General features: G+C 38.5%; 4 protein-coding genes across 10 annotated transcripts; 1 reads left to right on the top strand and 3 right to left on the bottom strand.

Moving 5' to 3' along the window:
• Positions 1-36: 36 nt before the first annotated feature.
• Positions 37-5,445, top strand: HDG3 (homeodomain GLABROUS 3). Its single transcript, NM_128796.3, has 12 exons — positions 37-128; positions 361-469; positions 1,529-1,820; positions 1,936-2,053; positions 2,502-2,690; positions 2,831-3,253; positions 3,356-3,457; positions 3,556-3,756; positions 3,856-4,039; positions 4,122-4,384; positions 4,472-4,561; positions 4,646-5,445. Exons 3-12 carry the CDS (start codon positions 1,567-1,569, stop codon positions 4,997-4,999), a joined length of 2,178 nt encoding a protein of 725 aa, NP_180796.2. The 5' UTR covers positions 37-128; positions 361-469; positions 1,529-1,566; the 3' UTR covers positions 5,000-5,445.
• Positions 5,446-5,724: 279 nt separating this feature from the next.
• Positions 5,725-6,969, bottom strand: AT2G32380 (Transmembrane protein 97, Putative). Its single transcript, NM_128797.3, has 2 exons — positions 6,566-6,969; positions 5,725-6,133 (listed from the first exon to the last, which is right to left on the bottom strand). The coding sequence occupies exons 1-2, from the start codon at positions 6,887-6,889 to the stop codon at positions 5,951-5,953; spliced, it is 507 nt and encodes a 168-aa protein (NP_565742.1). The 5' UTR covers positions 6,890-6,969; the 3' UTR covers positions 5,725-5,950.
• A 469-nt stretch (positions 6,970-7,438) lies between these two features.
• Positions 7,439-11,440, bottom strand: GLR3.5 (glutamate receptor 3.5; the record flags this gene model as incomplete). 7 transcript variants are annotated; one of them, NM_001336392.1, is made up of 7 exons in its annotated part: positions 10,770-11,361; positions 9,211-10,562; positions 8,851-9,128; positions 8,710-8,741; positions 8,562-8,589; positions 8,180-8,473; positions 7,447-8,103 (listed from the first exon to the last, which is right to left on the bottom strand). In NM_001336392.1, the coding sequence occupies exons 1-6, from the start codon at positions 11,080-11,082 to the stop codon at positions 8,470-8,472; spliced, it is 2,007 nt and encodes a 668-aa protein (NP_001324010.1). In that variant the 5' UTR covers positions 11,083-11,361. The 7 variants fall into 7 exon arrangements, with proteins under 7 accessions (NP_001324013.1, NP_001324012.1, NP_001318335.1 ...); NM_001336391.1 differs by having other exon boundaries at positions 7,439-8,103; positions 8,180-8,589; positions 10,770-11,440; NM_001336390.1 differs by having other exon boundaries at positions 7,439-8,103; positions 8,562-8,741; positions 10,770-11,440.
• GLR5 (glutamate receptor 5) lies at positions 11,422-16,052 on the bottom strand. The gene is made up of 7 exons (NM_128799.4): positions 15,743-16,052; positions 15,131-15,536; positions 13,460-14,781; positions 13,063-13,337; positions 12,946-12,977; positions 12,365-12,774; positions 11,422-12,288 (listed from the first exon to the last, which is right to left on the bottom strand). Exons 2-7 carry the CDS (start codon positions 15,390-15,392, stop codon positions 11,824-11,826), a joined length of 2,766 nt encoding a protein of 921 aa, NP_565744.1. The 5' UTR covers positions 15,393-15,536; positions 15,743-16,052; the 3' UTR covers positions 11,422-11,823.
• Positions 16,053-16,196: the final 144 nt, after the last annotated feature.

Consider the following 16,196-nt stretch of genomic DNA (forward strand, 5'->3'; position numbering starts at 1 on the left):
CTACCTATAAATATGTGTGTGTAAACCACTCAATTCACTCGCACTCTCAGCACTTTCATTTACCTCTCAAAACTGCTTCATAAAACCTCGATACCATCTAAGAGTTACTCCCATATTTCATCGCCCATGTAATACACCAACCATTCATTGATTTTCTCATTAATCTCAAATATATCATTGGATTCAACCTTTTCATTCGATTGAATTTCGTTGCACCATATCCTCTGTATATATAAAAATATCGAGTTATCAGTAGCATATTTGTTGTATCTGTCATATACATCAAATGATGAACTGATTCTTGTATATCTTTCTACTGGGAACGAAATTTTGTTTTAATATTTTTTTTCGTTTTTGTAGAAAAGAGTGAGCCAAAGATATACGGAGGGATAGATCAAGCTAGCAAAGGAACGAAAAACATAAAAAAGATTTGATTTTTCTGAGTTTATCACAGCCAAAACTTCAAAAGGTATTGTTGGATCTCTTCGTTATCCTTTGTATTTTATGTTTATGTTCTTAATAATGCATCTACGATTATATACTTTATATCCTACCAAATACAAAGATGATAACAAATAGTGGGAAAATTTTAATACATCACACACAATTATTCTTTGCTGCTTGGTCGGAACATATACAGATGATACTCTGACTCATACCATTTTTTTTTTTTTTTGGTCTCTTCCTGTATACAAAAATTGATAATATATCTGAAGGGAGAAAATAAATGTTGAGTGGGAGATCTTTACAAAACTAATTTTAAATCTATCAATTTTTTTAAAAAAATATTGTTTGATTAAAAAATAAAATAATAATAAGTCTATCTTCGATCTACTCTTTTTTTTTTTTTTTTTTTTCGATCTACTTATATATGGTGATTTTATTTGTTTTGGGCAAATGAATCCAACAGTTCTCTTTTTGTATTCTCTTCCTCTATAGTCCCTCCTTGTTCTATATTTAGATCTATAAATTGTGAAATCCTGGAATTAAAGAACAATTAAATCAAACTTCTAAAAACTAATCTCGGAGAGTTCATAAAGTTGATCTCCGGTTAGGGCTTGTTTCTTAATTCATGTTCTTTGCAAAATATTTTTGGGGTTAATTTAATAGTCTATATATATATAATTCATTTTGTTTGGGTTGATTATTTGTTAATCTCTACTGGTGGGTTTTTTTTATTCCAAGTTTCCAACTATCATCCTCAATTACTTTGTCTTTTTTTTTTTTGTCTGTTTCTCTTTTATCTATAAGATCTTCTAGAAAAAGAAAATAAAGATAAAAAATTGGTTGACTTGGAAAAGCAAACTTTTTGTTGTCAGGAATTTAGTGAAAGAGAGTGTACTGTTTTGTCTGACTGCAAAAATCCAAATCTTGGAAAAAAATCCTTTTTGATTCTTGTACTCAAGAAGAAAAGAAAAGAAAAAGAAACCTTTTTCACAAACCCTAATTTCTAGATCTTATGAATTCTTATCATTTTATATCCCTCTAATTTGATGTAACTCATGATATTTTCTATTTCAACTCTCAGATCTTTAGAATCCCAAAGAAAAGAAAACAACAACAAAAATGTCTCAGTCAAACATGGTACCAGTGGCTAACAACGGAGACAACAACAACGACAACGAAAACAACAACAACAACAACAACAATGGTGGAACTGACAACACTAATGCTGGAAATGATTCTGGAGATCAAGATTTCGACAGTGGGAATACCTCAAGTGGCAATCATGGAGAAGGGTTGGGAAACAATCAAGCTCCTCGTCATAAGAAGAAAAAATACAATCGTCACACCCAACTTCAGATTTCGGAGATGGAAGCGTAATTTTTCTTCATTTCTTTAAATAACTCAACTTCTATCTAGCTAGATCAGTACTAAGTTATTTATAATCATTTCACATCTCTCCTTTTTCTTTTTCTTTTATGTGTTGAATAGTTTCTTCAGAGAGTGTCCTCACCCAGATGACAAACAAAGGTACGACCTTAGCGCTCAATTGGGATTGGACCCTGTTCAGATCAAATTCTGGTTCCAGAACAAACGCACTCAAAACAAGGTACGTATATATGTAATAAATTTCTCACAATCTCACACATATTTTCTGTATGTATATATAGGCATGAGTTGGCTTGAATAATTCTTGGTATATAAGTCTAGAGTATGATGGTTCCACATATATATTATTTGTTGAATTGTAGTAAGATTTTTGTGAAATAAATGAAATCAAGTGTTTTTTTTTTGTTGTCTTTTTTCCGTAAGAGAATATTATAATAACATTTTGAAACGTGTGGAACAACACAACGTTTTTGCACAGGTGTATATATCTGTAGACGAAGTGTGTGTGTTTGTGAACGCAATTAATACGACATTTGTTTATTCTTTATTCACTTGAAACCAAAAAGCTCATTTTAAATTTGCTGCTTCCATATCCAATGATAACGACTTAATTAGTTGTTTTTTCAGTTAAGTTGAAATATACTAAGAACTTTTGTTTTGTTTTGCAGAATCAACAAGAACGCTTTGAGAACTCAGAACTTCGGAATCTGAACAACCACCTTAGGTCTGAAAATCAGCGGTTACGAGAAGCTATTCATCAAGCCTTATGCCCTAAGTGTGGAGGCCAAACTGCAATTGGCGAAATGACCTTCGAAGAGCACCATCTTCGCATCCTCAACGCTCGTTTGACTGAAGAGGTACTAGATTTGAACTAGAGCATTTCTATTATGTAAATGTAAATGTTCATAACAATTGCACATTGACTATTTCAATGAATATGAAAGTAACACTTCAAAAATGATTAAACAAGTTGTATTTCTTGTTTTGTGGGTTATAGATCAAGCAACTTTCCGTGACAGCGGAAAAGATATCAAGGCTTACGGGGATACCAGTAAGGAGCCATCCCCGTGTGTCTCCTCCTAATCCTCCTCCAAATTTCGAGTTCGGGATGGGATCTAAGGGAAATGTCGGAAACCACTCGAGGGAAACCACTGGACCTGCAGATGCTAATACCAAGCCGATCATCATGGAGTTGGCATTTGGAGCCATGGAGGAGCTCTTGGTGATGGCTCAAGTGGCTGAACCACTGTGGATGGGAGGATTTAATGGCACTAGCTTAGCTTTGAACTTGGATGAATACGAAAAGACGTTTCGCACGGGTCTCGGTCCTAGACTTGGCGGGTTTCGAACCGAGGCATCCAGGGAAACTGCACTCGTGGCAATGTGTCCTACTGGCATTGTTGAAATGCTCATGCAAGAGGTAAATTAATCAATCAAATTATATGATCATAATTAATCCTTTTATATAGTATACTATAACATATATTAGGTCAGGTGTGTAATTAATGACCTGTATTTGCAGAATCTGTGGTCAACAATGTTTGCCGGAATTGTTGGTAGAGCCAGGACTCATGAACAGATAATGGCTGATGCTGCTGGAAACTTCAATGGAAATCTCCAAATAGTAAGTCTTCTACACTAATATAGAGTTATACAAAGAAAAAAAACAATACTTGTTTGATATATAAAAGTTTAACCAATTAATATTGTTCTTATTCATAGATGAGTGCTGAGTACCAAGTGCTTTCCCCGCTAGTCACAACCCGCGAAAGCTACTTCGTCCGCTACTGTAAGCAACAAGGAGAGGGTTTGTGGGCGGTGGTCGATATTTCCATCGACCATCTCCTCCCAAACATCAACCTAAAATGTCGCCGCCGACCCTCTGGATGTCTGATTCAAGAAATGCATAGTGGTTACTCCAAGGTATGTAACTTATTGTTACATTATGGTTATTTTTGTGTATCATCATATAATTTATATTTTAAATGATGTTTTTTTTTTTGTTTTTTTGGTTTGAAAAAGGTTACATGGGTGGAACATGTGGAAGTAGATGATGCAGGAAGTTACAGCATCTTTGAGAAATTAATCTGTACTGGTCAAGCTTTTGCTGCTAACCGCTGGGTTGGTACATTGGTACGCCAGTGTGAGCGGATATCTAGCATCTTGTCGACAGATTTTCAATCTGTCGATTCCGGTGATCACATAAGTAAACTCATTACCAAATTTTGCTTCATATGGAAAATGTATTCTCTGTTTTCTTTTCTTAAACGTTTTGTGATGTTTTGCAGCGCTAACTAACCATGGAAAGATGAGCATGCTGAAGATAGCTGAGCGGATTGCGAGAACCTTCTTTGCTGGAATGACCAATGCGACGGGGTCTACAATATTTTCTGGTGTTGAAGGAGAAGATATCAGAGTGATGACAATGAAGAGCGTGAATGATCCAGGAAAGCCTCCCGGTGTCATTATTTGTGCAGCCACTTCCTTTTGGCTTCCTGCTCCTCCTAACACTGTCTTTGACTTCCTCAGAGAGGCTACTCACCGACACAATGTATACGTACTTACTTACTACTTAGGACAGGACTTCCTTTTTTTTTTATGTTCTTTATATAACATGTTTTGAGATATGTATCTGCAGTGGGATGTTCTCTGCAACGGAGAGATGATGCACAAGATAGCAGAGATTACGAATGGGATAGACAAAAGGAACTGTGCAAGTTTACTCCGGGTATAAAATACCTAACTTGTATTTTGGAAAATGTGATATATATTATATCTTTTGGTCTGTGACTGATGTTATTATTGGTTACAGCATGGACACACTAGCAAGAGCAAGATGATGATAGTTCAAGAGACTTCTACTGACCCAACAGCTTCATTTGTGCTTTATGCGCCTGTTGATATGACATCAATGGATATTACTCTCCATGGAGGTGGTGATCCTGACTTTGTGGTGATCCTGCCTTCTGGTTTTGCTATTTTTCCAGATGGTACGGGTAAGCCTGGAGGAAAAGAAGGAGGATCACTTTTGACCATTTCCTTCCAAATGCTGGTTGAGTCAGGTCCTGAGGCTAGGCTGAGTGTTAGCTCTGTTGCAACTACTGAGAATCTGATTCGTACAACCGTGCGGAGGATCAAAGATTTGTTTCCTTGTCAGACTGCTTGAACCACCCCCATTTCGGTAATCTATTGGAGAGCTTCAAAAGGGGAGGAGTCAAGAACGAACCTCAAGGAGATTGGTTTTTTACGAGGTTCGGGATTTGACTAGCCCTGGAATAAACCCATTCAAGATGGAAAAAACAACTATCTTTTCCTTTCATTTGAGTCTTTTGTTTCCTTGTCATTGTTTGGACTTGGAACCTTTTGCTATTTCAGTTGAGTCTTTGGTTTCCTTGTCATTGTTGGACTTGGAACCTTTTGTTATTTCATTCGAGTCTTTGGTTTCCTTGTCATTGTTGGACTTGGAAACCTTTTGTTATTTCAGTTGAGTCTGTTTGTTTCCTTGTCATTGTTGGACATGGAACCTTTCGTTGTTTCAGTTGAGTCTGTTTGTTTCCTTGTCATTGTTGGACTTGGAAACCTTTATGAAGTTATTGAGTACTCTTTTTCTCTATTTGAGTTTCAAATTTGTTTTTTGTTTTCTTTCTATTGACTTTAGATCTTCTTCTAGAGTATGGATATTTCTTTTGTATTGTTTTTGTTGTCTATTTCTGTAGTTTGGTTTATCAAAACTTCACACCTTTTCTTCCCAAGACTCTCTGTTTTGCAAGAGAGCTTAAAGAGTTTTTGGCTGTTGCGCGTTGCCTATGGTTTTAGATTGACCAAACCCAACAAGACTAAGAAATCTGTGCTGAACATGTAGACCTTTTGGGAATGGGAATCACAACGTGTGATTTGTCAAGACCCAACAATGTAGACCTTTTGGTGAAGTGAACTGTAAAATATTTTCAGTTTAACTTCATTTAATTTCAAACAAGAACACAGATGACATGATATTGCTAAAAAAACAGGAAGAATACATCACAAAGGTTCAAAATTTTCTGTTTGAAAAGCCAAATCCACCTATAGCAGAAATTCTCAGAGTCAAAAGATACACTTGCTGATCATCAAGTGTACCTCAAGCACGCTTTCTCCTGGCCAAAATAGCAGGTCTCTTGCCAACAGCTCCACCACTTTTGTTGGATTGAGAAAGAAGACCACGAAGAAGAGCTAGAATACCAACACCCATGAATGGCACATACATCATCAACAATTTCTCAGATGCCTTCCCTGATCCTATCATCTCTCCCAGTATAGCAGCCTAATAAGTAATGAATACTCAATATCAGATTCTTCATCACAAGGCATATTAGCAATGAATGCGGAAAGATTCACATTGCAGAACAATAAGTATAAGTTCGATAACGTTACTAATTCTAATAACCATGAAACTAGTCATTCAACATAGTAGAAACTCAAAATCTCTCTCCCTCATCAACATACAATGTTGTGATTTTAGGGAACCAAATGAAATCTTGAATCAAGCATTATACAAATTTCACTAGTCTGCTCCTAGTTCATACTTTGTAATGGTCCAGTTTCACAGACTTTAACATTGATCACCAATAATCATTTCTCCTATAATCTTCATTAATCTCAGATTTCAGATCCATAAATCAACAAAATCTTACTCTAAATCAAACACGTTATATCCAAATTGATCAGAAACAGCGAGATTAAGATCTAAATGTACCATAGAAGTCACGACGGAAGCTCCGTACACCATTGAGGTGGTACCAAACCACGATTTCCCAGCGAGAATTGCGTAGACGTTGACGATTGAGAGCGGCCAAAGAAGCAAAAGCTCATGCCAGACGAGTCCGACTAGGAAATGCGGCTTCTCTTTGACTAGATAATCTCCAAATTCATCAATGTACCAGCGATTCAGATCGACGATAAACGCCGGGAAGATATCGCCGGGAAGACTCGTTTGACCGTCGATAAGCGGCGCAATTACCGCCATGAGAGCAAAGTATAAGAAGAGAACCGCATCGATCAACTTGCAAAATGCTCCCATTTTTTTTCTTCTTCTCCTTCTTCAATGGATTTTGTTTTTCTCTCTGCTTTAATCTGTCGTTGACCGCGGAAACGAAGAGCCGGCTACTTAATAATTGGCCAAATCTAAATTAAAGCGAACCGGTTTAAACGGCTACCATTTTTCCGGTTTGATTCAGTGGTAAATTCGAACACTACCGGGCCTTAGGCCCATAATCTTCCTCGGAGGATGTATATAGTATCCAGAAAAAATAGTCACCCGAAGGACTACACTAATTAAGAGAGCCCATGATCTGTTACAAAATCTTAAGTTCTAAACATTTGAATAAGTTTCACATCCTCTACATAGTCTAGAAAAATGTGAACTCTACGGTTCTAATAACTTTCGACTCTTGAATTTGCAGATGTTTTATTTTTTATTTTTCAGGGAGTCTAAAGACATGATCATTTCAAAATTCCTTATCTCTCACGCCTTGGAGGAATCATATTCGTAAACACACTTGCAAGTTACAACCTTGCATTGCCTTAAGCAAATTCTTTAGCAAGGTACATTTCTTAGTGTTACGTTTTAGATCTTTTAAAATGTTGAGACTACTTGGTATTGAAACCATGACTCAGTTCACTTGTTCGTCTTGCAAGATGGTAGGGAAATTGTTTTGCATTTTTATCTCTATCTATGTAATAAATCTATGTACCTTTCTAAGTGTAATGTTATATCTGCAGTCATTAAACAAATTGTGTAACTCGTTATTATATATCTCACTGTGGAGTTTCGTGATCTTTCGACTGCGAATTCTCAGCTGAACTTTGGCCATCTTTGAGTTTCTTACTGCTCTTCTCCTTAAGCATCTCCTTAATCTCTGCTTCTCTCTTATCAACAACTTTGATCAAATCCTTGAAACTCACTGCTCTCAAACTTTTCCCTCTAGAAGAACCAGCCTCCTCGCTCCTCGCCTGTACTTCATCACTCTCTTCTGGTCTTAACCGTTGGTATTGCCAGAAAACTTTCCAGCAGAAGAGTGTGAGTGCAATGAACCAAACGACGCCACATATTAGGAAGAGTCCCCAGAAACTCTGTACCGATATTTGATAGTTTTCTGTATCTGAAATCTGCATTGTACATTCGTGGTCGTAGGTAAGCCATTTCTTGCGGATTTTCTCGAGTTTTCCTTCTTCAGCCAGTTGCAGGATCGCTGTCGACATGTCCACAGCTAGAGGAGAGTCTCTCTGGAACGCCTGCAAGAATCGAGATCCATTAAGCAAAGTTTTAACAGAGACTGATCTTAAAAAATTGAAGTTGGTTTTCACATACAAATCCCCAGCCTGTCCGAGTGAATTCCTGTCCAACTGTTCGAAACTTGCAGTTGCTGTTTGACAAGAGAGCTTTAATGTAAGGAAGCTCGTCGACAATGGCTGCCACGCCACCGCCTCTGGGACCACGTTGAAGAGCAGAGAGATATTCTTCTTCGTCTTTAAGCGGAATGATTCTTGATGGAGCTATGTTAAGTTCATTGACCAGAAATTTCCACGCAAAGGTACCATCTTGGACTCCAATGGGTTCGTTGCTTGCTATTAAAGTGTCCATTCCTTCTATCCGAGATGTTAGCTGTTGAACGGTGAGGATTGAAGTGAGACTGGCTGTGTAGCTTGAGTTGATGATTAGAACCACAAATAACCATACGAGTAGCACAAACCTTCCCAACGTGCTCACCGTATTCTCCCCTGAAGATCAACAAAGGAAGAAGAATAAAACACCTTGCGACCTTGGTAACAAAAGAAAAGAACCGAGAGTTTCTTCTCTTTGATGTTTTCGTATGATCTTAAATGTAATTGTGTGCATACTGTGAGAGAAGAACATTGTTGAGAAGCTAAACCTGCAATATTGAAGACGAGAAAGGAAGGGGGTAAAGCAAAGCTTTAGCACTTGAGCTTAAACTAATACATATGAGTTTTGTGTCGATTCAATAATTGTATGGAACTAACCAGAAGACTGTAATGATTTGACGCCTAGGAGGTCCGCGGAATTCTTCGTTAAATCGATGTTCAAGAATCCAGATGACGGCTCCAACAAAGAGAAAAAGGGCACCGGTCACAGCCCACATCTCTATAGTGAATGGCTTCAAGAAGGACCAAGGACTAGACTTGGCCCCCTTCACTGGAGCTACCACCACAAGCCCTGATTCTATAAATGGCTGCGTGAAATCTACAAACTTGGTTCTGTTTGTAATGATGGTAACATCCCCAACAGCTACATCGAAAATCTAGAGACATAAATAGAACAAAACATAAGTATACTGTTTCGTGTAATTGATTGAGTAAAATAGAAGAAGAAGTAGGACTCACATTTGCAGCAACTTCACTTATGAGATTGTCATATGAAGGATTTTTCTTCCCGTCCCCATATAGTATATAAGTACGTGGAACGGGATATGGAAGCAATTGAATCGCAGCTTCAAAGATGTCGATGCAAAAGCCTTTAACACCAAGCGGGTTCTTGTCCTTAGAAGCATAGTTTTTGTAGCTTACACGGTTAGGCACCCCGATTTTCAGCGGCTTTCCATTTTCAGGGAAAACCCAACCCCGAGGTGGCTTTATTACTTCCCCTGGCCATATGATCTCATTAAGACGTTGGTCTTTTGCAGATGTGTTTGAAGGCTTAGAGTATAATGTCTCTGGAGGCGCGACTGAGAAACCTGTATGATTCGACCAGTATCCAACTCTCAGTGGACCTGTACTTTTTATGTTCAGAATGTCGTAGGCTGGATTAATCCGGTTTTTCTCTGAATTAAACTCGATTTGTCCAGTCAGACCTGTATAATTCATCTCAAGAATGACCTGCAAGAACCTCTCCCCTTCATTGAAAATGTGAAGTTTTGATAGCTTAATGCCGCTATCGTTGGTATTCCTCAGACTTGGATCATTAGAGAAAGTCACTGTATTGCCTTGGCTGAAGAAAACATCGAGAGCGCGAGCTACCAACCAAACAGAATCGTAAGCATACAGCGCGTAAGAATTGAAGCCATCATCACTTTTTAGACTCTCCTTGAATCTAAGGTTTTTCCATCTTCCTTTAAACTGTCTCTTGTTGTCACTCTCAGGTGTGTAATGACGAAATGCAACCACTCCTTGCAAGAGATCCAAAGCTCTGGGATCCAACGGTTCCATGGAATCCAAAGCTGTAAGAAGCCAATCAGTAGTGATCCAGACATAGCCACTTCCCATCATTCCAAGAGATTTGGCGACAGAGAATATGTTTAAACCCGAATCAGGATTCACATGAACAACAAAGATGCGAGATTCCATCAGATTAACAGAAGCCAATAAATCACTGATTGAGCTATTATCTGCACCAGGTGGAAATGCAGCCTTGTAAGAGATCTTGGCACGTTTCTTGGCTAAAGCATCACCTAATACAGATATTCCATTCCTACCATACTCATCATCCACAAAGATCGCAACAACTTCTCTCCATCGAAAATAGGATACAAAATCCGTGATTGCATTCATCTGGAAGTAATCATTCTGTGTGGTACGAAGGAAATAAGGGTATTGAAGCGAAGAAAGAGTCGGGTCCGTTGCTGCAAATGACAAGAAAGGTACATGAAGCTCATTAGCTACATGGGAGATTATGTGACCAATTCCTGAAGATTGTGGACCAATGGCTGCAACCACCTTGTTCTCCATTAGCTGCAAAGCTACACCATAAGAAAACATATCACCAATCTACTTCCTCATTCAGAAAAAGCAATCCATGCGCAAAACGAAGATTTTAACAAGAGGTTTATGAACAAGACAAGCTCTGCAATTTGAATAACCTCATTACTATTAAACCCCAGCTTCGTTGGGGCATTTTCACAAGCAACTTTTCAGACATAATTCAAATTGCAGTTTACGAAAAGTACCTCCCATGGTGCCAACAAATCCACTGCAATTAGTGTCCTGGAAGACAATATTAAGCTTGGTGCCCCTGAGGATACTCTGGTCAGCATTAATGTCTTCAATGGCCGCCACAAACGCAAGTTTGGCCGCTCTTCCAATGAAAGAATCATAAGTAAACAGAGCTCCAACGTTTACAGAGCTTGGCAGAGAAGAAGAAGAAGAGTTTCTTGAGAAACTTTCTCTACCAGCACCTTGTATTGGCAAAACCCACAAAGCAGAAATACATAGGAGCATAAATCCCATGGAAACATCTCTAATCATCACGAAAAATCCCATCTTTTAATCGAAAAGGAGTGATTTTTACGGGCTCATTATATACCCACTTGATGATTCGGAGTTAGAAAAAAATCTGATCGAACAGGCATTAACGACCATTGATTTTAACATCAACATCAACTAGAAAAAGATGGGTCAGACAAAAAAGACAAAACTTTATTGACATTGTATCGAACCTAAAATCAAAGACTTAGATTTTTTACATATATGTATGTGTTTGTATATAATTTATCTTGGATTCTGTACCGATCAAGAAACAGAACTGAAACTATCTCAGAGATGATGGCAATAAATTAACAGAACTATATAAAAAAAACCAATAAAATAGCAAATGGGTGGGCCAGACAAAACAAATTAGCATACGATAAAAGCACCAAGTTGGATAAAAGAAAAGTTCATGAGTTCATACTTCATAGAACGTGGCAATAATGATTACCAAACAATTATGAGTACAATTAGACGTACATATACATACAAAGATCCAACCTTTTTAAAATTTTTGAGGAGTTTATATATCCAAATTTGGTTGGCTTTTGAAGTGTTGCATATTCTATTAGTACCAAACCCTATCACATAAATCCCCAATGTCAATGCCAAATTAAGCATGGTAATGACTAATGATCACTGGTTCTTTACCAGCTTTTTATGTTGCTAAGTTACAATTCGAATATTGACTTACATGTTAGCTATATCTAGTTCTTATACATAACAATTTTCTTCCTATAGAGTGGAATCTACTCATCAATTTCGTGGTACCTCAGTATCAGCTTGGACTTCCCCTACATGAGATGGGTTGTTATTAGAGTCATCGCTTCTTCTGAACATTCTCTTAATAGCTTCTTCTTTCTCATCCACAAACTCCACAAAATCAAACACTAATTCTCTCAACCGCAATGTAGGAGAAGCTGACCAAGAAGCGCGTGGCATCGAGGATGTTCTCTCCATCCGTCTGTACCGCACGAACTGGCGTATCATCCTGAGAACAAACACCAAAAACGCAGAGACTGTGATTGCAATGCAGACAAGGTACAGCCCTTTGAAGCTTTTGAGATGAAGCTGGTTTGGCTCTGGGTTCCAATTTGATTTCCCTGCGCAATTCGTCTTGCATAACCATTTCTTTCGAATTTCTTGCAATTTCCTCGTCTCAGAGAGTTTCAAGATAGCTGTTGACATGTCTATAGCCAATGGAGAATCTCTCTTAAACGCCTGTTATATAAAAAATTAAGTTCAAATCTTTTTGTAAATAATTTCTGATTAAGAGAAACATGAAAATTGTACTTACAAATCCCCAACCACGGTGCATAAAGGGTTCTCCAACAATCTTGAAGCCTGTTCGTTCTGCTAGAAACAGTTCGATGTAAGGGAGTTCGTCGACAATGGCAGCAACACCTCCCCAATTGGTTGGCCCCAGCTTTAGAGCCTTTTCATACTCCTCGGTCGAGTCAAGTGGGACCAGTCTAGACCGAGCCATGCCAAGACTGTAGGTTAAATACTCTAAAGTGAACGTCCCAGCCTGGTACCCGATAGGTACCTCACTTGCCCGCAAGCTATCAATACCGGTAATAGCAGAGGGAAGCTGTTGAACTGTGAGGATTGAGGTGAGGTTCGCTGTGTAGCTCGCGGTTAGAACCATCAATAGGAAGAGCCATACAATCATCACTAGTCTTGCTAGATTACTTATTGTATCTTCCTCTGTTGACATAACAGGATAAAACAGAAATATCACTGATCTGAGTTGGCAAAAAATCAATACAGAGTTGAATATGTATCGGACAGATTCTTAAATGTAACTCTAAACTTGTTTTTTTCTCTTGCTTGATGGTTTTTAAAGAAAGATGGATGGATGAAATTAAGGCTACTCACGGTTTCTCTTGAAAAGAGTTGAGAAGCTGAACCTGCAGGAACAAATCAAAGTAGATGTATCAGAAAATCACCAAGAATGAACTATCAAGTGCAGTGAATATTACGAGCTGAACTTACAAGAGCATTGTGCTGAGTTGTCTTCGGGGTGGCCCTCTGAAATCTTCATTGATGCGATGTTCGAGGATCCAGATGACTACGGCAATAACCAGGAATGAAACTAGAACAACACACCATAACCGGCTGGTGAAGGGTCTCAGAAAGATCCAAGTCGCATTGTCATCATTAGCAGGAATCACCACTACAAGGCCTGTGGAAGCATATGGCTGCGAGAAATCCACTAACTTGGACCGGCTTGGGACTATTGCAATATCCCCAACAGCAGCATCATATACCTGAAATAAAGGGGAAAAACAAGGAAAAGCCACCCATTATCACAGTGAAAGTTAGTCTGGGAATGTTCATGACTTCAGAGGCTTTCCGAATCAGTTTTGAACGTTTTGGAGTGGATACTTACACCATCCGTGACCATTTGAATAAGGTGGTTGTAATTAGGACTTGAATGACCATTCCCGAAAGGCTCAAATATGTAAGGAACACTGTAAGGGACGAACTTTAATGCTTCAATGAAGACATCGATGCAAAATCCTTGGATCCGATGGCTACTGTTCTTTTCTTCAGTCACAAACTCGACAAAACTCACTCTTCTCGGGACAACAATCTTCAATGGATCTGCAGAATCTGCAATGACCCAACCACGTGGCTTTTCACGGCCACCACCAGGCCAGGTTATATCTCCAAGTTTTTCATCAGAAACAAAGCTAGTCTTCTTCTGTGAATGACGGGTTTTTGGGGCTACAACCGAAAAGCCTCCATTTTTCGACCAGAAACCGACAGTATGAACATCGGTTTTGTTTACATTGATAATTTCGTAGTCACAGCCGATAACGTTTCGGCCAGAACCAAACTGAACTTGACCGGCTATACCAGTAAAGTTTACTTTCAGAAGTTTCTCAAGTAGTAACTCCCCACTGTTGAAAAATTTGATTTTCTCCAAGTGCAGTTTGGTTCCCCGTGCATGAAGTAACTTTTCGGAGTAAGAAAACGTTATGTTGATTCCTTCATTCAGCAATTCCTCGATGCCATGCGCAATCATCCACACTGTATCATAGGCATGTAATGCGTAGGCATTCATTGATCTGTTGCTCTGCAGTTTATGCGTGAAATGTTCCATCTTTACGGATTCTGGGATATGTTGACGAAGCCCCACTACTCCTTCAAGGCGTTTTAGAGTACCTTTGTCACTCAAAGAATCTAAGGTAACAGAGAGCCAGTCTGTGGCGAGCCATACGTATTCATGGGTCATCATCTGCAGCTTTTGCGCTATATCAAAAATTCTGAGCAATGGGTCCGGACCAAAATGAAGAATATAAACTCGAGGACCGATGGACTTGGATTTGTTCAAAGCATTAGTAAGGAATTTTTCATCAGAATGAACTGAGAGCGGCACTTTATAGGAAATTCTGGATCTTTTCTTGTACAGTTCATCATCTAGAGCAGAAACTCCATTTCTTCCGAGCTCATCATCCGAGTAAACTGAGATCACTTCTTTCCATCCATAAAAATTGATAAGATCCACAAGGGCAGACATTTGGTGGGCATCATTAGGTGTAGTCCGAAGAAAGAAGGGAAATTGGAGGGCAGAGAGAGTTGGATCAGTTGCTGCAAATGAGACAAGAGGAAAGTGGAGCCCTTTTGCAATATCGGAAATTGTATGAGCAACAGAGGATGAAATTGGACCGATCATAGCCACCACTTCTTTCTCAAGCAATTCAAAAGCTGCAAAACAAAAACCACTGAAGCTTAAACCAGGCCCTTAGTGGTAAAACCAAAGTTTTGTTTCCACTTATGTACAGGAAACACAGGTCCTAGTAACAGCCTGTTTAGGGTATGCGGTCTATATTGTTCTATGCATTATTAGCATTCGGAACCCAAAATATGTACCAATAAAAAACGGATTAAAACGTAAATCGATGTGCCAATCATTTCCAACTATCACAAAATGAAATATTGTTGCTACTGATGTGCATTGACCGCTTTCTATAATATGTTTGATATACTGTATCAGCCATGGATGAGTGTCACAAGTGTTTGAAACACAAAAGAACTAGAAGAACAGTCACGGTACCTCCAAAGGACCCACGAAAGACATTGCAGGCAGAATCCTCCATTAATAGCCGTAGCTCCGTTTCTTTGAGAAAGCTTTTATCATTGTTCACATCGGAAACAGCTGCCTCTAGAGCTACTTTTGCAGCTCTTCCGATAACCGAATCAAAAGCAAAAACAGCACCGATGTTCACCAGTTGAGGTCTTTGGCAATCCATTGGAACCACCAGAATGACCACAATCAGTGCCGTAATAGCGACAGATGGGTCAATGCCCAGTCCCATGGAGATAATGCAATCAAAGTAAGGACCACTTCAGATAGTTTGTGTTGGAACTAGAACCATCTCATTTAAATCTAGCAACTCTTCATTCAGCATTGAGGATGAGAAGATTAGAGAACTAAGCAAGGTAAAGTTTCCAACTTTGACCTGTAGAGTCAATGCGATTAGAAGACGAATCAAGATCTAAGCGAAGAGCAATCACAAGTCAAACCAAATTGATTATTTTAGCTGAAAACTAGCAACAATGTGGATATGAAGACTTATATACACAAACTCATCCGGACAGAAGAAAAATCTGAAAAAGAGTTTTTACAAATTCATTGAAATTAACAACAGTGAGACATTCTCTTTACCTCTTTGAGCTACCTTCTGGTTCTCTCTGCGGAATATACGCAAACACTTTGTAGGCATAAGTTAAAAAAGGGAAATTTTACGACAACGCAACGAATTTTTAACAAGAGAAGTCAAGAACTATCTTTTTTAAAAAACCATGATTTGACAGGAGATTACTAAAGGAAGAGAAACAAAACTAGAGAGATCAAATCATGCCCAGAAATTCATCCATCATTCTTCTTCTTCTGAGAACAAAATAGAAGAGAGAAATTGAAAAACGTGTGACTGAAGTGCTTTTTTGATTCGAGCTCACAAAGTCCTATCTAGTCTATATACTCTATAGTCACAGCAGCCGTTTGTTTGTATTTTTGTTTTCAGTGGGGCCCATCATTATTGGGCCCTACATGTAACGGCCCATTTTGTTAAGTTTATTTAAGATTAGATTACAATATAAATATTTTAATTGCCATGTGT

Source organism: Arabidopsis thaliana, chromosome 2, assembly GCF_000001735.4.
Source record: "Arabidopsis thaliana chromosome 2, partial sequence".
Taxonomy (NCBI): Eukaryota; Viridiplantae; Streptophyta; class Magnoliopsida; order Brassicales; family Brassicaceae; genus Arabidopsis; species Arabidopsis thaliana.

Excerpts from the sequence above, each read along its gene's own strand:
- GLR5 (NM_128799.4), bottom strand. The coding sequence starts at position 15,392 with ATGGGACTGGGCATTGACCCATCTGTCGCTATTACGGCACTGATTGTG. Across the intron at positions 14,782-15,130 it reads CTTTCGTGGGTCCTTTGGAG|CTTTTGAATTGCTTGAGAAA; the intron begins GTACCGTGACTG and ends TTTGTTTTGCAG. Across the intron at positions 12,289-12,364 it reads TGCACCGTGGTTGGGGATTT|GCGTTTAAGAGAGATTCTCC; the intron begins GTAAGTACAATT and ends TTTATATAACAG.
- AT2G32380 (NM_128797.3), bottom strand. The coding sequence starts at position 6,889 with ATGGGAGCATTTTGCAAGTTGATCGATGCGGTTCTCTTCTTATACTTT. Across the intron at positions 6,134-6,565 it reads CTTCCGTCGTGACTTCTATG|GCTGCTATACTGGGAGAGAT; the intron begins GTACATTTAGAT and ends ATTACTTATTAG.
- HDG3 (NM_128796.3), top strand. The coding sequence starts at position 1,567 with ATGTCTCAGTCAAACATGGTACCAGTGGCTAACAACGGAGACAACAAC. Across the intron at positions 2,054-2,501 it reads ACAAACGCACTCAAAACAAG|AATCAACAAGAACGCTTTGA; the intron begins GTACGTATATAT and ends TTTGTTTTGCAG. Across the intron at positions 4,040-4,121 it reads CGATTCCGGTGATCACATAA|CGCTAACTAACCATGGAAAG; the intron begins GTAAACTCATTA and ends GATGTTTTGCAG.